At 35.3% G+C, this 20,093-nt stretch overlaps 1 protein-coding gene across 3 annotated transcripts; it reads left to right on the forward strand.

Moving 5' to 3' along the window:
* The first annotated feature begins 488 nt into the window (after nucleotides 1-488).
* CNBT1 (cyclic nucleotide-binding transporter 1) lies at nucleotides 489-19,661 on the forward strand. 3 transcript variants are annotated; one of them, XM_023663807.2, is made up of 14 exons: nucleotides 489-744; nucleotides 2,306-2,822; nucleotides 5,194-5,394; nucleotides 5,742-5,840; nucleotides 7,794-7,931; nucleotides 8,280-8,528; nucleotides 14,184-14,444; nucleotides 15,588-15,733; nucleotides 16,939-17,016; nucleotides 18,055-18,184; nucleotides 18,365-18,617; nucleotides 18,758-18,920; nucleotides 19,179-19,239; nucleotides 19,335-19,661. In XM_023663807.2, the coding sequence occupies exons 2-13, from the start codon at nucleotides 2,322-2,324 to the stop codon at nucleotides 19,213-19,215; spliced, it is 2,256 nt and encodes a 751-aa protein (XP_023519575.2). In that variant the 5' UTR covers nucleotides 489-744; nucleotides 2,306-2,321; the 3' UTR covers nucleotides 19,216-19,239; nucleotides 19,335-19,661. The 3 variants fall into 3 exon arrangements, with proteins under 3 accessions (XP_023519575.2, XP_023519574.2, XP_086976542.1); XM_023663806.2 differs by lacking the exon at nucleotides 19,179-19,239 and having other exon boundaries at nucleotides 491-744; XM_087120416.1 differs by lacking the exon at nucleotides 19,179-19,239 and having other exon boundaries at nucleotides 491-744; nucleotides 2,312-2,822.
* The last annotated feature ends 432 nt before the right edge of the window (nucleotides 19,662-20,093 follow it).

Genomic DNA, 20,093 nt, shown 5'->3' on the forward strand with positions numbered 1-20,093 from the left:
CTACAAACGAAAAGAAAAAATAGATAGCACGTTGGCTAAAAAACGATAAAATAAGTAGTACATGTAAGCAAGCAAGTATAACTAGATTTAACGTGCTGGATCAAAAGATATATGTTACTCCAACTCTTCTGGTTCCTGGTTGATTTATATTATTTAGCTTTCATCCAATTTTATTGGTTTCAAGGCATTATTTTATAACACAAAAGTCTTTTATAACTATTTAATTTTTTTTAAATTTTAATAAAGTTTGGACAGAGAATAAAAAAAATTAAACTTGGGTAAAGTTAAATATATTAAAAGAAGTGGACAAAATAGAATTCCAAGTGCAGGCAGGCGGGCGCAGGAGTTATTTTAAAAAAGAAAAAAGAAAAAAAAAAATGGTATTAGGGAGTTATTTAATTTTAATCCCGCGAAGAGAACGGTGATGGTATTTATGCAAAGGACCAATGGGCGTGCGAGTAGGCCAAACCCGCGTTAACTACAGAGAGACTGTGGACGAGGCGTAGGAACGTTGACGGAAGGCTCCTTGGATGGATCATAGATTAAGCATGAGAACGTTCAAAGTCTTCGCAGTCGCTGCTTTGCCTCGGTCAGCTCTTGTACTATACAATATCCTCTCTCACAATGCAGTTGCCGGCTTCTTCATCTCTTCACACTTTCACTTTCTTCTTCTCTCTGCTGCCAAGGATTTCGCTTAAGAATCCAGTTCTAAGTAGTAACCTTCTGCATCTCTCTCAGTCTCAGGTTTGCCTTCTCCTCTCCAGCTTTTCTTTTCTTCAGTTTCTTTTTCTGTTTTTCTGTAATTTTACTTTTGATGGCTTCTTGGATTCCTACTGATGCTTTTTGAGCACCGCAATGGTCGAATTGCTTATTTCTCTTCCTCAATTCAGCTTCTTATAGTATATACAAACAACATATGAACTGAGAAAAGAAACTAGAAGCAACATATTTGCAGTTGCAATTGCTTTCTTACTTTTTCATCTGCTTCTTTCTCTTTCGATCTTTCCTGTCTGATATAGGCGCGCGCCACACTCACACACACGAATGCCTTCAGCGCGCTCTCTGTCTGATATTTACAGCTTTCCGTAATTCCTTCTTCGCCTGTCTGATATATCCAGTAGTGTTCGTTGGATTTACTTTTTATGAAGGGCCTGCACGCTGATTTTCATTCAACTTCAGTAATTAAAGGAAAAAAAAAAAAAAAAAAAAAACAATTAGTAAGGCCAAATAGATTTCTCAATCCAAAAACTAAAAAATATTAGTCATTCTCCATCTTTGGAGCTCTATTAATAGGAGCAAGAAAAATTGAATTACTTCAGTAGCCAGCAACATTAAAAAAAAAAAGAAAAAAAAAGAATTTTACTTACAGTTATTAGATCTAGCTGAATGTCAGAATTGTTGAGTTGGTGATATTAAAAGTTCACAGTTTAGGAATAGATGAAGTAAAACGTGAAATGTCGAGTCAGTGATGGTAAATTTCCATGGTATATAAAGGGGAGGGAGTAATACATGAAATGTCGAACAAGTGGTAGCAAATTTTCATTGTATTTTATTTGATGCTTGCCGGTCTTTTCTGAGGAATGTGTATTCTGTCTCCAAATGAGATTGTTTTTTTTTTTTTTTTGGAATAGTGCATTTCGAGCTCTATTTTGATGAATTGTTTGGAAAGAAACGAGAAAAAAATTGTTGATATTTGTGATTGGATTACAATTAGTCTAAAATAGTAAAATCTTTAGATTTTGGTATTTCTTTTGCCTAGTCGCATTCTAGGTGCGCAAATATCTCGTAATTTGTTTTTGTCCATGTAATAACCGTTTGCTTATTAAAATTTTATGTACATAGATTTATTTTCAGTAAACGAGAATCAGACAGTGTTTAGTATTTTTATGCTGCCGTGGGAATTTAATGTTGATCTACAGATGTTCAAGACGTGCTTATTTCCGAATTATGTTTTTCCTTATCATTGGCACTCCAGAGGGAAATGGGCATTCTATTCATCATCTATAATCTGAACTCCATATGGAACATTGCTTCCTTTCTTTTCTTATGAGATATCTGTTTAGTTGCTTCAAATTGATTGATGTTGTTGCTTCTGGTTATATGGCGCTTTATTGCGCCCCGATATCACTAATTTATAAGCAGAGGAAGTCAACTTAAGTCCCGCATCATGGAGATTTTATTCAGTTCAGACTAATGATTTGTGTTTGTCATATCATGGGAAAAAATGATGTTTCTTGTGCACTTCTCACTCTTTTCCTTTTGAGCAATTATTTCGTTTTTAATTTGTTCAGTTCTCTAATCCTAGGCCTAGATACTTAGAAATGGCTTCCTTTGAAAAAGACGATACACCGATGCTATCAGACACTGGTCCACCATTGTTAGATGAACAACTGGGTTCTTATTTTCCTTCGTATGCATCATTGGCCCGGAGTTCATCGCTATCAATTCCAACTTCTTCTGGGATATATGTCAGTGATGCAAAGCTTGTTGGTTATACTGGTCCCTTACGAATTGAAAGAAAAAGTCCATTCCTAGAGAGTGGTTCAAAATATACTCGCCGTAAACCTGAAAAATCTTCACAGTCAAGTCCAGGTGTGACTGAAAGCAAAACTGCAGAGCCATTGACAGACAAATTTCCTTCTTTCAAGACGAATGACGAGTCTGATTGGGCCATTCAACACTATGCTGGCAGAAATGAACACTTAATAAAGTCTGGCCAGCTGGGAGTGTGCAATGATCCTTTCTGTATAACATGCCCAACATATAATTCCAAAGCATCGCAACAGAAAAGCTCAAGAATGAGAGGCATATTTGACCCTGAGGTATTTTCTCTCCCTCAAAGACCAATGGATTATTTTTACACATCATGCGCGCACAGCTATTCTTATTAGCCTCAGGATTTACATGATAGAATTGTTAGTTTCTTACCTATTTATGAATATCTCGTTTAACTCATGCTTGCAGGATTTAAGGGAGTCTTCGTCGGTGCTCATAGTTTCTTTAATGTAAAATTTCTGCATGGAGTCCAAATAACGTCTCTTCATGTGTATTCGTTTATCTTATCAAACGCAGGCTAACTTATTTATTTAACTATCAGGTTATTTTTGTACTTTTTGAGAGGTTGTAAAGCATACTGCCTCTTCTTGGTCAAAATTACACGACTTTGCTATTTTCCCTACTCCGTAATCAATCTGGAAGGAGGTCAATTGATAGTTCGGGAGGAGATGCTTATCTCCTTCCATCTTGTGTTCCTCCTTTTAGGTACTGAAAGCTTTGTGACTCTTATTTAAAAAAATATTTCGATTTTTTTAAACTATTAAAGAATCTCGTGCATCAGTTGTAACGAAAAGTTGCACTGTAAGGGTCATGGTCAAGGAGAAGTAAAAACAAGCATAGTATTCTTCTCAAACCTTCCTTGTAAGAGAACAATGTCCATTGGGGGTTTATGTAGTACTTAAGATGGATTTTTAAATTTTGTTGATTGCATCAATCCTTATGTTGTGATGCATTATGGACTTCTGAGTCATATTAGCCAACTTCTAGTTGAGGATACCAGGTCCATTTAGCAAGAATCTCAAGAAAAACTTCTGACGTGAAGATACTTGACTGTTTGAACTCCAACATAACTTGTTGGATTCAGCCTCTTCTGAATTAATATTAAGTCTCCAAGACAACAAGTTAGCACTTGGTCACCTTTTCATAATTGAGCCTTCCTAGTTCATATGGTTTGGCACAAGTTATTTTTCATTGACAATGATGAGCAAACGTACAACGGAAGGAGTGGTTAATAGCAGTGTGGTAAAGGTATTGCACCCAACTCCACCTATTTCACCAGTTCAGTTTGTACGTAGTGAAACAACATAGATAGATACCGAGATACCCATACCATTTTGCATTGCTCATTAGTTTAAGGACAATGGTATGTGCTTTGCTGGAGGTAGATGTCGTATAGGTCAGTGAAAATGCAGTCTTCATCCGTCGCCATGGTCATTGGTAAACATATAGGTTTTTTATTCACTTATTTATTTATTTTGGTGGCTACTCCCTTGGCAGTGAATGGATGTTCAAGTGGTTAGAAATGGCAATATTTGTTTGGGTTGTTACTGTTACCAGGTTAGTATCACCTCCTTCAAATATAGCGAAATCCTGACTGAAGCTTATGGATATATCATATCCTCCCAAATATGACAGATATGGGTAGTGGATGGAATAAACTAGGAGAGGAAGTAGTCAGCTATTTCCTTTGTTTGCACACGTATGCTGTCTAACAAACTCCTTTATTACATATTTTTATGTGCCAAACACGATACATTTCCAAGATTCTCTCAAGTGACCCACAATAGGACTGCGGTGGAATTCTTGCAACAAAAAAGGAGAGTGATAGGTAGAATGTGATAATGTACATGTAATGGTGTGAGATTCCATTGGAAAGTGAGCAGTCTCTCTATGTATCTGTTCCTTCAGCTAGTCCAAGGCTACCTTGACTCTTGATGAGGTGTTATTCTTCTCAATTTGTCTAGTAATTCTTGCAAATTCACTTTGGCTATTTTTTATAGAGAAAATAGTCAACTTATAGTGGTATTCAAGATAAAACATCTGCCTCCATGTTTTCCCTCCCTGTTTTGTATAGTTTGTCCCATGCTAATAAGTTTGCAGCGTATATTTGGTTACCTATCCTTCCTATTTTCCGTTCAAGTAGAAATTTGAGGCTTCAATGACTTCTTACTTTGGAATGCTAACTAAGCAAGTGTGGTATCAATTTCTTGAATGCTAAAACAATGGCCATAAATGTAATTATTCAAACCACATGAATGTACTTGGTAATTGTTCTTTTTAGGTTTAAGTTGTGCTATTTACATTTATCTCATCAAGTATTTTAATTTGGTATGTACATAACTGCAGTTCAAATCATGTTGCTTTTCTGAATGCTTACAGACTTGCACACAAGTTGGCGTGGTTATTTGATGTACACGGTAGTCGTGAAGGATGATAAAGTGTTAAGTAATGATAAAATATTAACTTACTATAACTCATCAGCTTAAACTTTTGAATTCAGTGGTAATTTAACATTGAACTATTCGATAAATAAATCATCTTCTATGATGTTTTTTTAAAGTTGAAAGGTTCAGCAACATGTTCTAAAACTTGAAATGAATCGATCAATCCTTACACGTGCTCGTTCTGTTTGTTCAGTTTCACAAGGATCTCTACGGAGAAGGGAAAGGTTGGGCAGTGAAGTTTCGGTCTGTCTGGTGCTTCTTGCTTCCGTATATTCCTGGAGTTATGAATCCTCATGCAAAAGTTGTTCAGCAATGGAACAAGTTTTTTGTTATTTCTTGCTTACTGGCGATCTTCTTGGACCCGTTATTTTTCTTCGTGCTTGCTGTCCACTTTGTATGGCTTTCTTCCTTTTCTTCCTTTTTCTCCAATCATTGAAATCTATAAGTATTTTTGGTTGGATTATGAGGGAGTTAAAATCCCCTCACCTCCTTTTATCCTTTAAAAAGAAAACAGCTAATATTGATCTATTCTCTTTTTGACATATTTACTTTTTGTTTCTTATTTTTTTAGTTTTTCTGAGGGATACATTTTGTCTCTTAAATACAGTAATAGATTTTCTTTTTATTCAATGCTGTTTATCGAATCCGTGAACTTTTTAAAAATAAAAAATCCATGACCTAATGATTCTACCATCGCATGTACCATTTACTCTTAACAAATTGTTTAAGTTACTCGTGCAGGTTAAGAAGTGTATATTTATTAATTGGCCGATGACCACAACATTGGTGGTTTTCCGAAGCATGACCGATTTTGTCTATTTCCTACACATGCTTCTCCAGGTAGCTGTTTATTTTTCTTCCATCTGAATTTTAATTAAGACATAATTTATTCGTTGTTTACATGTGATAAGGTAATATATTTATCGATTACATAGCTAGAAGGAAATAAAACATGCGATCTTGTGTTTGCTATCTGTTGATATGAACCTTCTTATTCATTGTTTACCTGTGATAAAGTAATATATTTATCAAATTTTTATCTATCAATAAAAAGTTGTTTTTTATTGGGAAAGAATATTTTCTCAATAATGTTAGGAATCACAACTCTCCACAATGGTATGATATTGTCCACTTTGAGCATAAGCTCTCATGGCTTTGCTTTAGGCTTCCCCAAAAGGCCTCATACCAATGGAGATAGTATTCCTCACTTATAAACCCATGATCTTCCACTAGATTAACCAATGTGGGACATTCCCAATCCCAATAATCCTCAACAATCCTCCCCTCGAACGAAGCACACTATAAGCCTCCCCTGAGGCTTATGGAGCTCTCGAATAGCCTCCCCTTAATTGAGGCTCGACTCCTTTCTCTGGAGCCCTCGAACAAAGTACACCATTTGTTCGACACTTTAGTCACTTTTGACTACACCTTCGAGGCTCGCCATTCTTTGTTCGATATTTTGAGGATTCTATTGGCATGGTTAAGTTTAGGGCATGACTCTGATACCATGTTAGACCATGGCTTTGCTTTGGGCTTCCCCAAAAGGCCTCATACCAATGGAGATAGTATTCCTCACTTATAAACCCATGATCTTCCACTAAATTAACCAATGTGGGACACTCCCAATCCCAATAATCCTCAACACATAATTGCTAGTGATATTTCTTGCTTATTATAATGTTTTATACTAATGTAGAACTAGAGGTAATTCATGGACAAGATATATTTGCAAATTTAGTTTAAATACTACCTTTTCTGTTTGAATTTCCATTTTCTTTATTTTACGGTCCCTAAATTTTCAGATGTTCTAGTGCAGTTTTTCCAAATTTAAACGTTTAGCTTTATTTCTTAAAACTTTACTTAAAAAACTATTTTAGTTTTTATCGTTATTGTTTCATTTAGTGTTTAATAAGAACCTAAAGCTGTTGGGAAAGCCAATATCTAACCTACTCCACTTATCCATGTACACATTATTGACTAAGTGAACGGACGATGTGACCATGTTATGTTTGTTAATTAATTTATTAAAAATTAATGATGAGGACTAAGGTGGTTTTTTATCTGCAGTTTGAATGTTTGAATGTTTATGGCTCAAAATAGAATAAGTGCAAAAATTCTTAGACCAAAATAGGATTTGTATCACATCTTTTTTCCTTTTATATTTTTTAGATTGAAGATGAATTAACTGTCGTATATTGAATTCTTTTATCCTTTTAATGCAAATGTATATTAAGTCATATATATATGACAATCATATTTTATCTTTGTGAGACCTCAAGTGGGATATAATTTGTAACATTATTAATGAAAGGGCCAGTGTCATTTTCTTAGTAGAACATTACATATGAGTGAATTTAAACCTATGATCCATGATGGAGGCATTGATGTCTGACTACTTAAATTATGCTCAAGTCAACAAGAAACTACTACATTGGATATTATTAAATTTATTGAGTTGTCAAAACTGTTCAAAAATGTTTCTCTAAGATTTTTTTTCTTAATATGGTAATTATATATTTTCCTTTTCCAATTTCCATTAATAAAAAGAAACATGTCAACCATATCTCCTATAGAGGTCAAACTTCATAGAGTCATTGAATAGTTGAATAGGTCCATGATAAGGGAGGTAACACAAAAGAACATAAAAGAGGATGAAACCCTGGATAAAGAAACAATCAAATCTGATTTAGATGCATAAACTAGAAATTCAGACTAGGTAGACAATTTCGTACAATCGTTTGTTTTCTAGATCAATCTCTAACTACAAAATTTGACGTCTTTAATTACTTCCAGTTTAGGTTGGCTTACGTGGCACCAGAAACCAGAGTTGTTGGAGCAGGCGAATTAGTTGACCATCCGAAGAAAATTGCTAAGAACTACCTTAAAGGAAATTTTTTTATAGATGTGCTTGTTGTTTTACCGCTGCCTCAGGTACGCTGCCCCATCCCCTGGCTCACACGGGCAGACACCTGCTCAACTAATCCACATTTTGTGTAGAAAAATTTGAGGTCACCAAAATTGTGCAGTTCGATAACCAACATTTTCCTGAAATCTCAAGTTCTTGTAGAATATCCTGGTTTTCTGAATTCTAAATTTCAGAGATGCCCTTGAAAATATATCCGAATGTCTTTCTTATGGTTGTGAATGATTTTTTCTTTCTTTCTAATTTAGCATTACTAACCATTAGCTAACTGGTTCAATGTTATTATTATGTTATGCAAGATGTCTGGACGTATCAGTATCCAGAAAATGTGAAATTTCTCTCTCTCTCTCTCTCAGATAATAGTTTTTCTAATCCTGCCAAACTCTTTGGGGACATCTGGAGCAAATCATGCAAAAAATCTGTTACGCACTGCAGTTATGGCTCAATATATTCCCAGACTGTACAGGTTTCTACCTCTTCTTGCTGGTCAGTCTCCAAGTGGCTTTGTTTTTGAGACAGCATGGGCAAATTTTGTCATCAATCTTCTCACCTTTATGTTGGCTGGTCATATTGTTGGGTCTCTCTGGTATCTCTTTGGGCTTCAGGTGGACTTCCTATCTCTTTTGATATGCTTCATTTCACATCTTCTAATTTTTTTTAATAGCAAACGGTATCCCTTTTTCTCGCAGTTTTTCCTGCAGTCATTGAAAAATTTTTACTGTGATTTCTTGAAGCAAAATTTTCAATTTCCCCCCCCTAGTTTTAAGTTAAAACACTCTGTCAGAGTACTTATAGGTGATATGTTGGAAATATGAATAGAATATTAGTAAAGGCATAGTGGTAATTAGTCAGGGGTCACGGGGAAATTAGGGATCTTAGAGGAGGATTATTTTGGAGGTTGTCCAATGTGGGACTTGGAGAGGGATGTAGCTCTCTCTACTTTTGATATTGCAATATAGTTCTATTTTGTGTTTCGTGTTGTTAGGATCCTAACACAGTCACATTGCATCTATCATGCATCTTTGGAAGCTTCCTAAATGGTTTTCTATGTGCTGCTTTCTCTCCTTTGGCTGACTCTGCCGGATTTTGTCATGGATTTTTCCTTAAGGAGTTTTATTTTGGGGGTGTTTGGTTGGGGACTTGTGATTTCTTAGTGCTACTATCCCTAGATCCTTTTGTTTGTTCGCTCATTGTTTCTGATTTTCTTTATATATTTTTCGCGGTTATAGTGCTCCTAGTTAAGTTTTTTTTGTTGTGCGCCGAAAGCGGAACAAATGTACTCACAACACCAAAGTTATTCAAGACATACAATATGACACTCAAAACTTGATGATTTCAACAGCAGAAAGAATGGCATTATATAGCCTTCTGTTAAACCTAAAGATAAACTAACAAGCCAAAAAAAGACCTTGAGAATAGGTCTTGGTCCTAGAGAATAGGGCTTATGACAGTGTTCAACAATCTCCACCTTGTCATAAGATCTCCAAGTTATAGCTAATTTGGTTGCTACCATGTCAACACACTACTCCCTTCCGACGTTGATGAAATCTAAACAATGCCAGAACTTTTCACGAGTGATAACCTTTGTCAACATATCAGCAGGGTTATCAGCTGTTCCAATTTTTAATAACCGAATATCCCCTTTGCTAATAATTTCTCGAATAAAGTGAAAACGGACATCAATGTGTTTTGTACGAGCATGATGGACTTGATTTTTTGACAAGCAAATAGCGCTCTGGCTATCACAAAATACATCTATATGTTCCTGCAAAATACCCAAGTCATTGATCAAACCATGCATCCAAATAGCTTCTTTAAAAGCTTCTGTTACTGCCATATACTCTGCTTCAGTGGTAGACAATGCAACAGTAGACTGCAATGTTGAACGCCAACAAACAGGTCCACCAGCCATAGTAAATAAATAACCCGTAGTAGATCGTCGCTTATCCAAATCACCAGCATAATCAGAATCCACATAACCAGCTACACGATTGTCAAGCTTAAACATTTCTTGTTTTTGAAACTTAATACCAACATCAATAGTGCCAAGAATGTACCTAAGAATCCATTTTACAGCCTGCCAATGCTCTTTACCAGGATTATGCATATAACGACTCACCATGCTTACTGCGTGTGAAAGATCAGGTCGAGTACACACCATAGCATACATCAACGCACCAACAGCATTTGTATAAGGAATGTTCTCCATATACCTTTTGTCATCATCAGAACTTGGACACATGGAAGCACTAAGCTTGAAATGAGGAGCAAGTGGAGTACTAACGGGTTTGGTTGAATTATTCAAACTAAATCTTGACAATACCTTGCGTAGATATTGAGACTGAGTCAACCAGACTGTACCTTTTTTCCGATCTCGCTCTATCTCCATTCCAAGTATTTTCTTTGCATTGCCTAAGTCTTTCATTTCAAATGTTTTAGAAAGCTCATCTTTGAGCTTATCAATCTCCATCTGTCTCTTTGAAGCAATTAACATATCATCAACATATAAGAGCAAATAGATAAACGATCCATCATCGAGACACCGATAATACACACAATGGTCAAATTGACTATGAGTATACATATGCTCTTTTTGTTCTAAGACATCAAAGTTATTATTTACCTGATCAATAGGTTCTTCGGTAGGAGCAACCACATCAGGAGAGAACACCACCTTCTCCACCTGCTTCAATGCCTCGTCATTATTTTCAATTTTCTGCAAAAACATTCCAGACTCATCGAATGTCACATCTCGACTATTAACAATTTTACTTGTTTCTGGACACCATAACCTATAGCCCTTCACACCTTTGCTAAAGCCCATAAACTTGGCTTTTTTTGCTCTAGGATCCAGTTTTGAGTTTGTCACATGATAATAAGCAGGACACCCAAACACATGCAATTTATCATAATCACTAACAGGACTACCTGACCATACCTCAAGCGGAGTTCTCCCACCGTTTCCAGAAACAGGTAAACGATTCACCAAGTGAACTGCATAACTGAGAGCCTCAGCCCAAAATGCCTTACTCAATCCTGCTTGAGACAATATGCATCGAACCTTCTCTATTAATGTCTGGTTCATTCTCTCAGCAACTCCATTTTGTTGTGGCTTACCAGGAACAGTGAAGTGTCGAACGATCCCTTCATCTCGGCATACTTTAAGGAATGGATCATAAGTATATTCTCCCCCGTTGTCTGATCTCAGCTTTTTGATTTTCCTATCCGTCTGATTCTCTACCATTTTCTTCCACTCTAGGAAGATTTGGAGAACCTCGTTTTTGTGCCTCATGGGATACATCCAAACTCTCTTCGAGTAGTCATCAATAAAGGTGACAAACCACCTCTTTCCTCCCAATGAGACATTCTTTGTGGGACCCCATACATCGGTGTGAACATAATCCAAAATACCCTTTGTTTGGTGTATAGCTGTACCAAACTTCACATTTTTTTGTTTACCAAATATACAATGTTCACAGAAATCAATTTTTCCAGTTGTGGCACCCTTAAGGACTCCTTGGTTCACCAATGTCTGAAGCGCCTTCTCACCAGCATGCCCGAGTCGCATGTGCCATAATTTCGATATGTCTTGTTCTTTCGAACTTGCCATAGCAGCATGCCCAATTATTGTGGTTCCGTTGAGGTAGTATATGCTACCTCTTCTAGTTCCTGTAATTGCCACCAAAGCTCCACGAGCTACTTTCAAATTCCCTCCTTCCAAAATGATGCGATAACCACTCGCATCCAAAACGCCAAGTGAAATCAAGTTTTTCTTCAAGTCAGGAACATACCTCACATCTTTGAGTTTTCGTATAACCCCATCAAACATCTTGATTTGTACTGAGCCGATTCCCATTATCTTGCAAGTACTATCATTGCCCATATAGACAACTCCACCATTGAACTTTTTGAAGTCCAAAAACATCTCTTTGTTGGGACACATATGATAGGAGCACCCAGAATCAAGAATCCATTCCATGGTTTGGCTGGCTGATAAGGAGATTGTCAAGGCATCATCTGTATCAGTGTCGTCATCTTTAACCACATTGGACTTCGACCCCTTCTCTTTTAAGATCGAACAATCTTTTTTCCAATGGCCTTTCTGTCGACAATATGCACACTCATTTTTATCAAGTTTTCTCCAATTATCAGATCTACCTCTCGACTTTAATCGAGACTCTCCACATTCGTTCCTTTTCCAGGTAGAAGTTCTTCCATGAGCAGTGAGAACATTTGAGCTAGAGTTTTGATACGTCTCCTTTTCCTTCTTTCGCATCTCATTGTTTATTAAGGCATTTGAAACATCTTCAAAATCAATATTAGTGATTCCATGTAGTAGGGTTGTTACTAAAAACTCGTAGGATTCCGGCAAAGAGTTTAATAACAACAACGCCTTGTCCTCGTCATCAATCTTAACATCAAGATTGAGCAAATCAGTGATGATTTTGTTAAAATCATCCAAATGCTCAGCCATTGAGATACCTTCCTTGTAGTCAAAACGGAAGAGTTTCTTCTTCAAATAGAGTTTATTTTCCACACTCTTCTTCATATATTTCGCTTCAAGCTTGTCCCATAATTCTTTCGCCATGGTAACCTTCATAAATGGATATTTCTGATCCTTGCCAAGACAGGATCGAATAATTCCACAGGCTTGCCGATTTAATTTTGTCCATTCTGCTTCTGTCATGTCTTCAGGCATCTCCTCTTGGAGAGAAACATCGAGGTCTTGCATGACCAGCAAATCGCTAACTTCGCCTCGCCAAACACCAAAATTATTGGTTCCATCAAATTTTTCTACTTCGAGATTGGAACTCCACACTCTCGATCCACGTCGTGATGGTTCGGCCATTTGCAATAATTAATCTGGATGTAACTCAAAAACACAATTCTTGAAAACTGATTTTCAAGAGAATAAACACGATTGTGAGCACGTCTAATGGTCGATGAGGCCCAAACTTTCACAATACCCCCAAATACCACAACAATGCTCTGATACCACTTGTTGTGCGCCGAAAGCGGAACAAATGTACTCACAACACCAAAGTTATTCAAGACATACAATATGACACTCAAAACTTGATGATTTCAACAGCAGAAAGAATGGCATTATATAGCCTTCTGTTAAACCTAAAGATAAACTAACAAGCCAAAAAAAGACCTTGAGAATAGGTCTTGGTCCTAGAGAATAGGGCTTATGACAGTGTTCAACATCATGCATCTTTGGAAGCTTCCTAAATGGTTTTCTATGTGCTGCTTTCTCTCCTTTGGCTGACTCTGCCGGATTTTGTCATGGATTTTTCCTTAAGGAGTTTTATTTTGGGGGTGTTTGGTTGGGGACTTGTGATTTCTTAGTGCTACTATCCCTAGATCCTTTTGTTTGTTCGCTCATTGTTTCTGATTTTCTTTATATATTTTTCGCGGTTATAGTGCTCCTAGTTAAGTTTTTTTTTTTTTTCTCTCTTTCTTTCTTTTCCTTCTCACTCCTTCAAGAGTTCGTTTTTTTTTTTTTTTAATATTTCCTTTTCATATTACCAATGAAAAGTTGTTTCTTGTTCAAAAAAATAAATCTTTAGTGAAAAGATAAACTTTTACTTATAAACTTGGCAATGTTAATATTCATCCTTAACTTTTTATTTCATTAATTTGAACTCTACGCTTATACAATTATTGCGCTTTTGTTCACTTTTGCTACATTCACTGACTTATTTGAACCTAAAACAATGTATAAAGTCTCTCAATTATCTAATTTCAATGACAATCAAGTGTAGCATAAGTTAAGCCTGTTAATGCTTAACATTCAAACTTAAAGGAAAAATCTCGCAAGAATAAAAAATTTCAACAGAAAATTAATTTTTGTGTCATCTTTCTTTGAAGGCCCATCAATTTTGTACATGTCTGTTCATAATTCATTGAACACACATGCAACAATTTTTTTGATGGGTTTTCAAATAAAAGTCTATTAGAAGGTTAAGATTGCAACACTTGTTCTAATTTAAGTCGATGATTGCAATACTTATACGTCTATAGTCCAATTTGATACATTTTGCCTAGTTTGAGTAAAATGGATTTTCTTTTCCCTATTATTTATGAGTATCTAATAGTTACATGGTTCCAATAGCAAAGGTACCCCTGTCTCTCTACGGTCATGCTGTTGTTTAAATTCCTACTCAGAATAATAGGTTCATTTCAAACATGTAAGCTGTCATTTTTTACATGAACTACATTTCTCTTTTCTTGAATCATTCTATGTTGTTATCCAGGGGGTGAATCGATGTTTTCGGGATGCCTGCAATCGCACTGGAAGTACGTTCTGCTTAGAATATATAGATTGTGGGCATGGGGACGAAGCTGGATATGACATTCAGGATTTACGGCGAGATCAGTGGAAAAGTAATGAGAATGCTACGGCATGTTTTGCTAAAGAAGGTTTTGATTATGGAATCTACCTTCAGGCTGTAAATCTTACTACAGAAAGCAATTTACTCACGAGATATACTTACTCATTGTTTTGGGGATTCCAGGTATTTCTCACCATTTTTTGACCTTGGAATTTTGACATTGATTTAGCAATGATCATATTCTCTCTAAATCCGACCTTTTGAAGTCGTTCAGCATCTGGAATTTGTACATCATGGTGCCAATATTTTATTGAATAGGGGAGGGTTAACCAAATTGTAATTGCATTACTGGTTTGTTTGATATATGCATACCTGGTTTGATATATATTCCGTATCTTCGTGCTCATTCTTATTCCTGTTAAGGATTATTGAGAGAAGTAGTCCCCTAATTAAGAGGAAGATCATGGGTTTATAAGTAAGAAATATTATCTCCATTGGTATGAGGCATTTTGGGAAAACCAAAAGTAAAGCCATGAGAGCTTATGCTAAAACGGTAAAGTTTTTCTTATGAGAAATGGTCCATTAACACAAGTAACCACCACCACCAAAAAAAAAAAAAAAAAAAAAAAAAAAAAAAAAAAAAAAAAAAAAACATGACTCTACTTCCAAATTGGTGTCCATTATGTAAGAAAGACAACGAATCTCAAAACCATCTGTTTATATAGTGCACATATACTTAAAATTTCTAGACATAAATTCTCAATATTTTCGGATCACGTCTCACTTTTCCTAAGGAGGTTAAGGACTTATTGCACCTGACTTTAATGTACCATCCTTTCAAGAATAAGCTCTCCTATGGTAAATTTTATTATGGCTTTCTTTTGGAATCTATGGTAAAATGAAATCAAAGAAAAGCTTACAGTAGATTCTTCAAAAATGTTATTTACCACGCTGTTTCTTTGTGTAAATTATCTAATACTTTTGCTTTCTATAGACATACCTCCCTCGTAAATTGGGAAGGTCTTTTATAAATCGTGGATAATACATCCCTTTAGTAAATTTCAAACATTTATGAAATTGTCTCTTAAAAAAAAAACAAAAAAAAAATCCATAGTCCTAACGAATTCCTATCTTTTTGGTTTATTATTATTATTTTTTTTAATATTTCATATCTATAATCTCTAGGCAAAAGATGAATTAGCGATTAAGATTTATCAGCTAATGACACGGGGGACTATATTTTAAATTGGATTCTCTTTTATGTAATCTTTAAAAGGAATACAGGTACCACCCCTTGACATTTGTGGTTTCAATTGTGTTATGCAGCAAATCAGTACTCTGGCCGGAAACCAAGTTCCAAGCTATTATGTCTATGAAGTCCTTTTCACTATGGGTATTATTGGGCTTGGTCTATTGCTGTTTGCTCTTCTCATCGGGAATATGCAGATTTTTCTTCAGGCTCTTGGAAGAAGGTAAGGATTGGCTCTAAGGCTATTTTTCGCAATATTTACAAATATCAAAGGGAGGAGGTAGGTAAGAGTTCAAAGTTGAGTAGGATCAAATTGTAAACATGTATAAGTAGCCTAAATCTAAGAAGGTTTGTTACCTTATGGACTAAGTTAACAGTAATTATCGGGTTTCATATAACAATTATATAAATCTCACATCTCCTAGAACTGAATTAATAGAATACCCTTGACTTAGCACTTTGTCTAAAAAAATACCCCTAAATTTTTATAAGCTTCGATAATAGCCTTACATCTATGGATTTGGCACTATGAAAGAGGCCCTTTAGTGCCAAATTCATTGAATCAGAAAACCTGCATTTATACTCAGACGCTCTTAAGTTCCTCTCAAGCCAGATATTACAAGAAAATTCTTCTGTGTTGTAAGTTGTAAGTTGTAAGTTGTAAGTTGTTTGGCCTCTATTGGTGAGCAGTCTTTTGGTATGCCCTTTGTATTTTTTTTTTTTGTTTCATTTTCTCGCAACGAGAGCTTTGTCTTACATTTTAAAAAATCACAAAGAAGTGAAGAATTCAATTGTTGCACCATACTGATACACACAATATGAGAGAAAGATGAGAAATGGATCTCCTTTGAATCCTGCTGTTTGTATTCAAACTCATGATGGACAAATACCAAAGGAAGAAGCTAACGTTTCTGGGATAATTCCTTCCAAGGGCTATCTTGCGAATGGTAGAGCTCAACTTAGTCAGAAATTTGAAGAGATATTTGTAGGAGAAAGCCCTTATCCTTCAAGCTTCCAAAACTTCCTACACACACCTTGGTTAAGGTCCATCTCACCAAATTATCGTCAATCCAGTCGTCATGGGTCCCTCAAGCTTTTTCTAAAAAAGATCCAAACATAGGAATAGTGAGTAAGAAAGAGTTGTTAAATTTAGTCAAATTCTTTTTATACTAGTACCGTAGAGTATACATACGTTGGAGTAGAGATCAAGGATTGTGCCTATTAAATAGCGAAGTTCTTGGAAATAAAACAGAAAATTGATTTGGAAAAAAACAAACCTTTCGCATTTATTTTTTTTCAGATTAACCGTGTTTACTCCATACGAGCAAAGATAGACGCACTTCTTTTTTTCTTTCTCGAAATCTAAATTTCTTGCTTTTGCCTCGAGTATTAGCTATTAACGGAACCAATTATTTTTTTCCTCTCCAGGAGGTTAGAAATGTCATTAAGACGCCGTGATGTTGAGCAGTGGATGGAGCATCGTCGCTTGCCAGAGAGTTTAAGAAGGTGCGGTTACTTTATCATTTCTAATAATTGAGGGCAGTTATACGAGACCTGTTGTGATAACTTCCTCGTCTTAATTAAATTATACAGTTTCCTATGTGGTCTTGTGGTCAATTAAGTTTCTACAACACTTCTTATTTAAATTTAAAATTTTAGAGTTGGAATCTTGTCAATTTTTACTATTTATTTTCTGTTTTCTATAACTCTTTTTAGGGTAGAATTTGAACTTCCAACTTTAAAGAAAAGAGTAGATATTTTAACTGATGAGCTATGCTTATATTGACATTTTTATGTCTATTTTAGTTATGATTGGGTTACTGTGAGCATAAATGCTTTAACCAAACCTTAATTTTCCTTTGTTTTCTCTTAAAATCTCCAGCCAAGATTCTGTTTCTCACTCTACTTCACATTATTTGTGTACTTTGCCACTCTCGCCGACACTAGAATTCTTTTCTTCCAGTGCACAGTTGCAACCTATTTTCTAAAGATATAGAGGCTATTTGGTAGTTTTTTTTAAACATATTTTTCTGTTTTTTAGAATAGAACTTCGGGGAAAAACATTTTCTCTTATTTCATTTTAGGTTTATTTTTATGGATAACCCGTTTTTTTTAAGGATAATTGGAAATTATTCATCATTTAAAATATATATCTACATAGGATGTGGCTAATGAACTAATGATCTCAAGCGGACCATTTTGCCTTAACCATTCAAAATCACTTGGTTATCGTTCTTAAAAATAGTTTTGAAAACAAAAAAGGAAGAGTGCTTTGAAACAGTTTCCATACAAGATTGTTTTTCGTGACCGTATGTGGACTATAAAGAATTGCCTACCATAATTTGAAAAAGTTAGATGTGTGGAATATCAATTTTGAAGAAAATTTGACTATTCAATGTTTGAGTGAATTCATTATACATTTTTTAACATGTCAAATTTATTCTTATCCTGACTGAAAAAGTTGGCACTTCATCGTTAATGAGTTATGATCCTGCATATCCTAGCAATTGTTTCAAATGACCCTTATTATTTCCCTTTGTATAGGAAAGTACGACAGGCTGAAAGGTACAATTGGGCTTCTACAAGAGGCGTAAATGAAGAGAGGATTTTCGAAAATCTGCCTGAGGACCTACAAAGAAACATAAGACGACATCTCTTTAGATTTGTCAACAAGGTGGGTAATTTTATTTTTACTGATATAAAAAATATAGTAATATTATGTTTTACACTCAAATGCTACTCCACATGTTGCATATTTGTTGTCTGACGGAAATTCAATGACACTGAGCTTAGTAATATTATAACGGATTGTGGATTTGAACTGATGTGACAACATTTTGAAAATTTGGCTCAGGTGCGCATTTTTGCACTGATGAACTATGAACCTATTTTAGATGCAATACGTGAGAGACTGCGACAAAGGACATACATAGAAGGAAGTGAAATTTTTACTGCTGGAGATATCATTGAGAAGATGGTTTTCATTGTACGGGGGAAAATGGAGAGCCGTGTAGATGGGAACGGGATTGTGGTTCCCTTATCTGAAGGAGATGTCTGCGGCGAGGAACTTCTAACATGGTGTCTTGAGCATTCCTCCATAAACAGAGGTACTTGTACTCTCAATTCGTGTTCTACGCTTGCATTGGTGGGTTTGTTCTCATGGTTCTCAACTTTCAGTTGCTTCATTATAAGATGTCTAAAATCGAGTGCGATAGGCCCAGTTTTACCATATATGATCTTATTACAGATATGAAGCGACATCTAATTCCAGCACAAAAATTGGTCAGCAACCGGACAGTAAAATGCTCGACGAATGTTGAAGCATTTTCTCTCCGGGCTGCAGACCTTGAAGAAGTGACCAGTATGTTTTCTAGATTCCTGCGAAACCCACGTGTTCAAGGAGCCATAAGGTAATCTTTATAAACGTCGGAAGTTTTTTGAGTTTCTACTTTTAGTATCTCATTTCTGTTTGGAATTCCTAAAATTAAAAAAAAAAAAAAAAAAAAAAAAAAAAAAAAAAATAGTTCCCTTCCAGTTATCTTGCCTCAGAAGAGAATTCCCTGTTTATTTGTGCAATTACTTTTCTATCTAAAGGTTAACCATAGGCTCTGCTTTCTATTCAAATGTTTAAAGCCTCAAAACCTTAATATGGAAAATCTTTACAACAGCGAGCTCAAATTTTCATGTGACGCGCTCCAAATGTGAACATCCCCTAATCTGAAAGGCAGTGTATGTTTAAGAAGTCGGCCTTATTCACAAATGCAGTATTGAATGACAAATTGTCTGCTGATCGTACGAACTAACATACATACAATTTGTGGCAGGTATGAATCACCCTACTGGAGGTACCTAGCAGCAACGCGTATTCAAGTAGCTTGGAGGTACAGGAAAAGGCGTCTATCTCGAGCTCAAACCTCCCACTCTAACTACTAATTCCTCAAGGGAGGCTTTCTTTTTTGGGGAAAGAAAAGGTAATTGCCTTGTACATCCATCAGCCTGAGTTCCTATCGCTGTTAGTCCCTATTATTAGTTTTTGGTTAACCTTATCCTTTCATTGATAGTCAATAAATATATGTTCACATTGTATCATTTATTGATTTAAGTTAGTATTACAATCTCATTGAATTCAATAAATTTTTTTGAACTTTTTATTCTTTTTTAAAATTATGTATTTATCTTATGCCAGTTCTGTAAATGCATGAAAAGTGAGTAGATTTTATTTATTAAGGAAAAAGTTAGGCTGGTTGTTATGATGGAATATTTGGTACTGAAACTTGCTAGTAACGGAGGAGGTTGTGGAGCTAAAATTAAGATTATTGAATTGATGAATGTAATTTGGTTTTTAAAAAGTAGAAAATAAAATATTTTAAAAAAAAATATATATAAAATTTGACCATTATAAGCTTAGTTTTTAAAAATAGAAAACAACTATAAATTTCAAAAGTATCCATGAAAAAATATTTAAAAAGCCACATCCAAAAATAAGCACATATATAGGAGTTAGTGGTAATGGTACTTAAAAAATAAACAATAATAATAATAAGCTACTTTAATTTCTTTATTTATTTAATAAGCTTCATAAC

The sequence above is a fragment of the Cucurbita pepo genome, chromosome 20, assembly GCF_057944985.1.
Source record: "Cucurbita pepo subsp. pepo isolate OVF chromosome 20, ASM5794498v1, whole genome shotgun sequence".
Lineage (NCBI taxonomy): Eukaryota > Viridiplantae > Streptophyta > Magnoliopsida > Cucurbitales > Cucurbitaceae > Cucurbita > Cucurbita pepo.

Excerpts from the sequence above, each read along its gene's own strand:
- CNBT1 (XM_023663806.2), top strand. The coding sequence starts at position 2,322 with ATGGCTTCCTTTGAAAAAGACGATACACCGATGCTATCAGACACTGGT. Across the intron at positions 7,932-8,279 it reads TTGTTTTACCGCTGCCTCAG|ATAATAGTTTTTCTAATCCT; the intron begins GTACGCTGCCCC and ends TCTCTCTCTCAG. Across the intron at positions 18,185-18,364 it reads TCTTTAGATTTGTCAACAAG|GTGCGCATTTTTGCACTGAT; the intron begins GTGGGTAATTTT and ends AATTTGGCTCAG.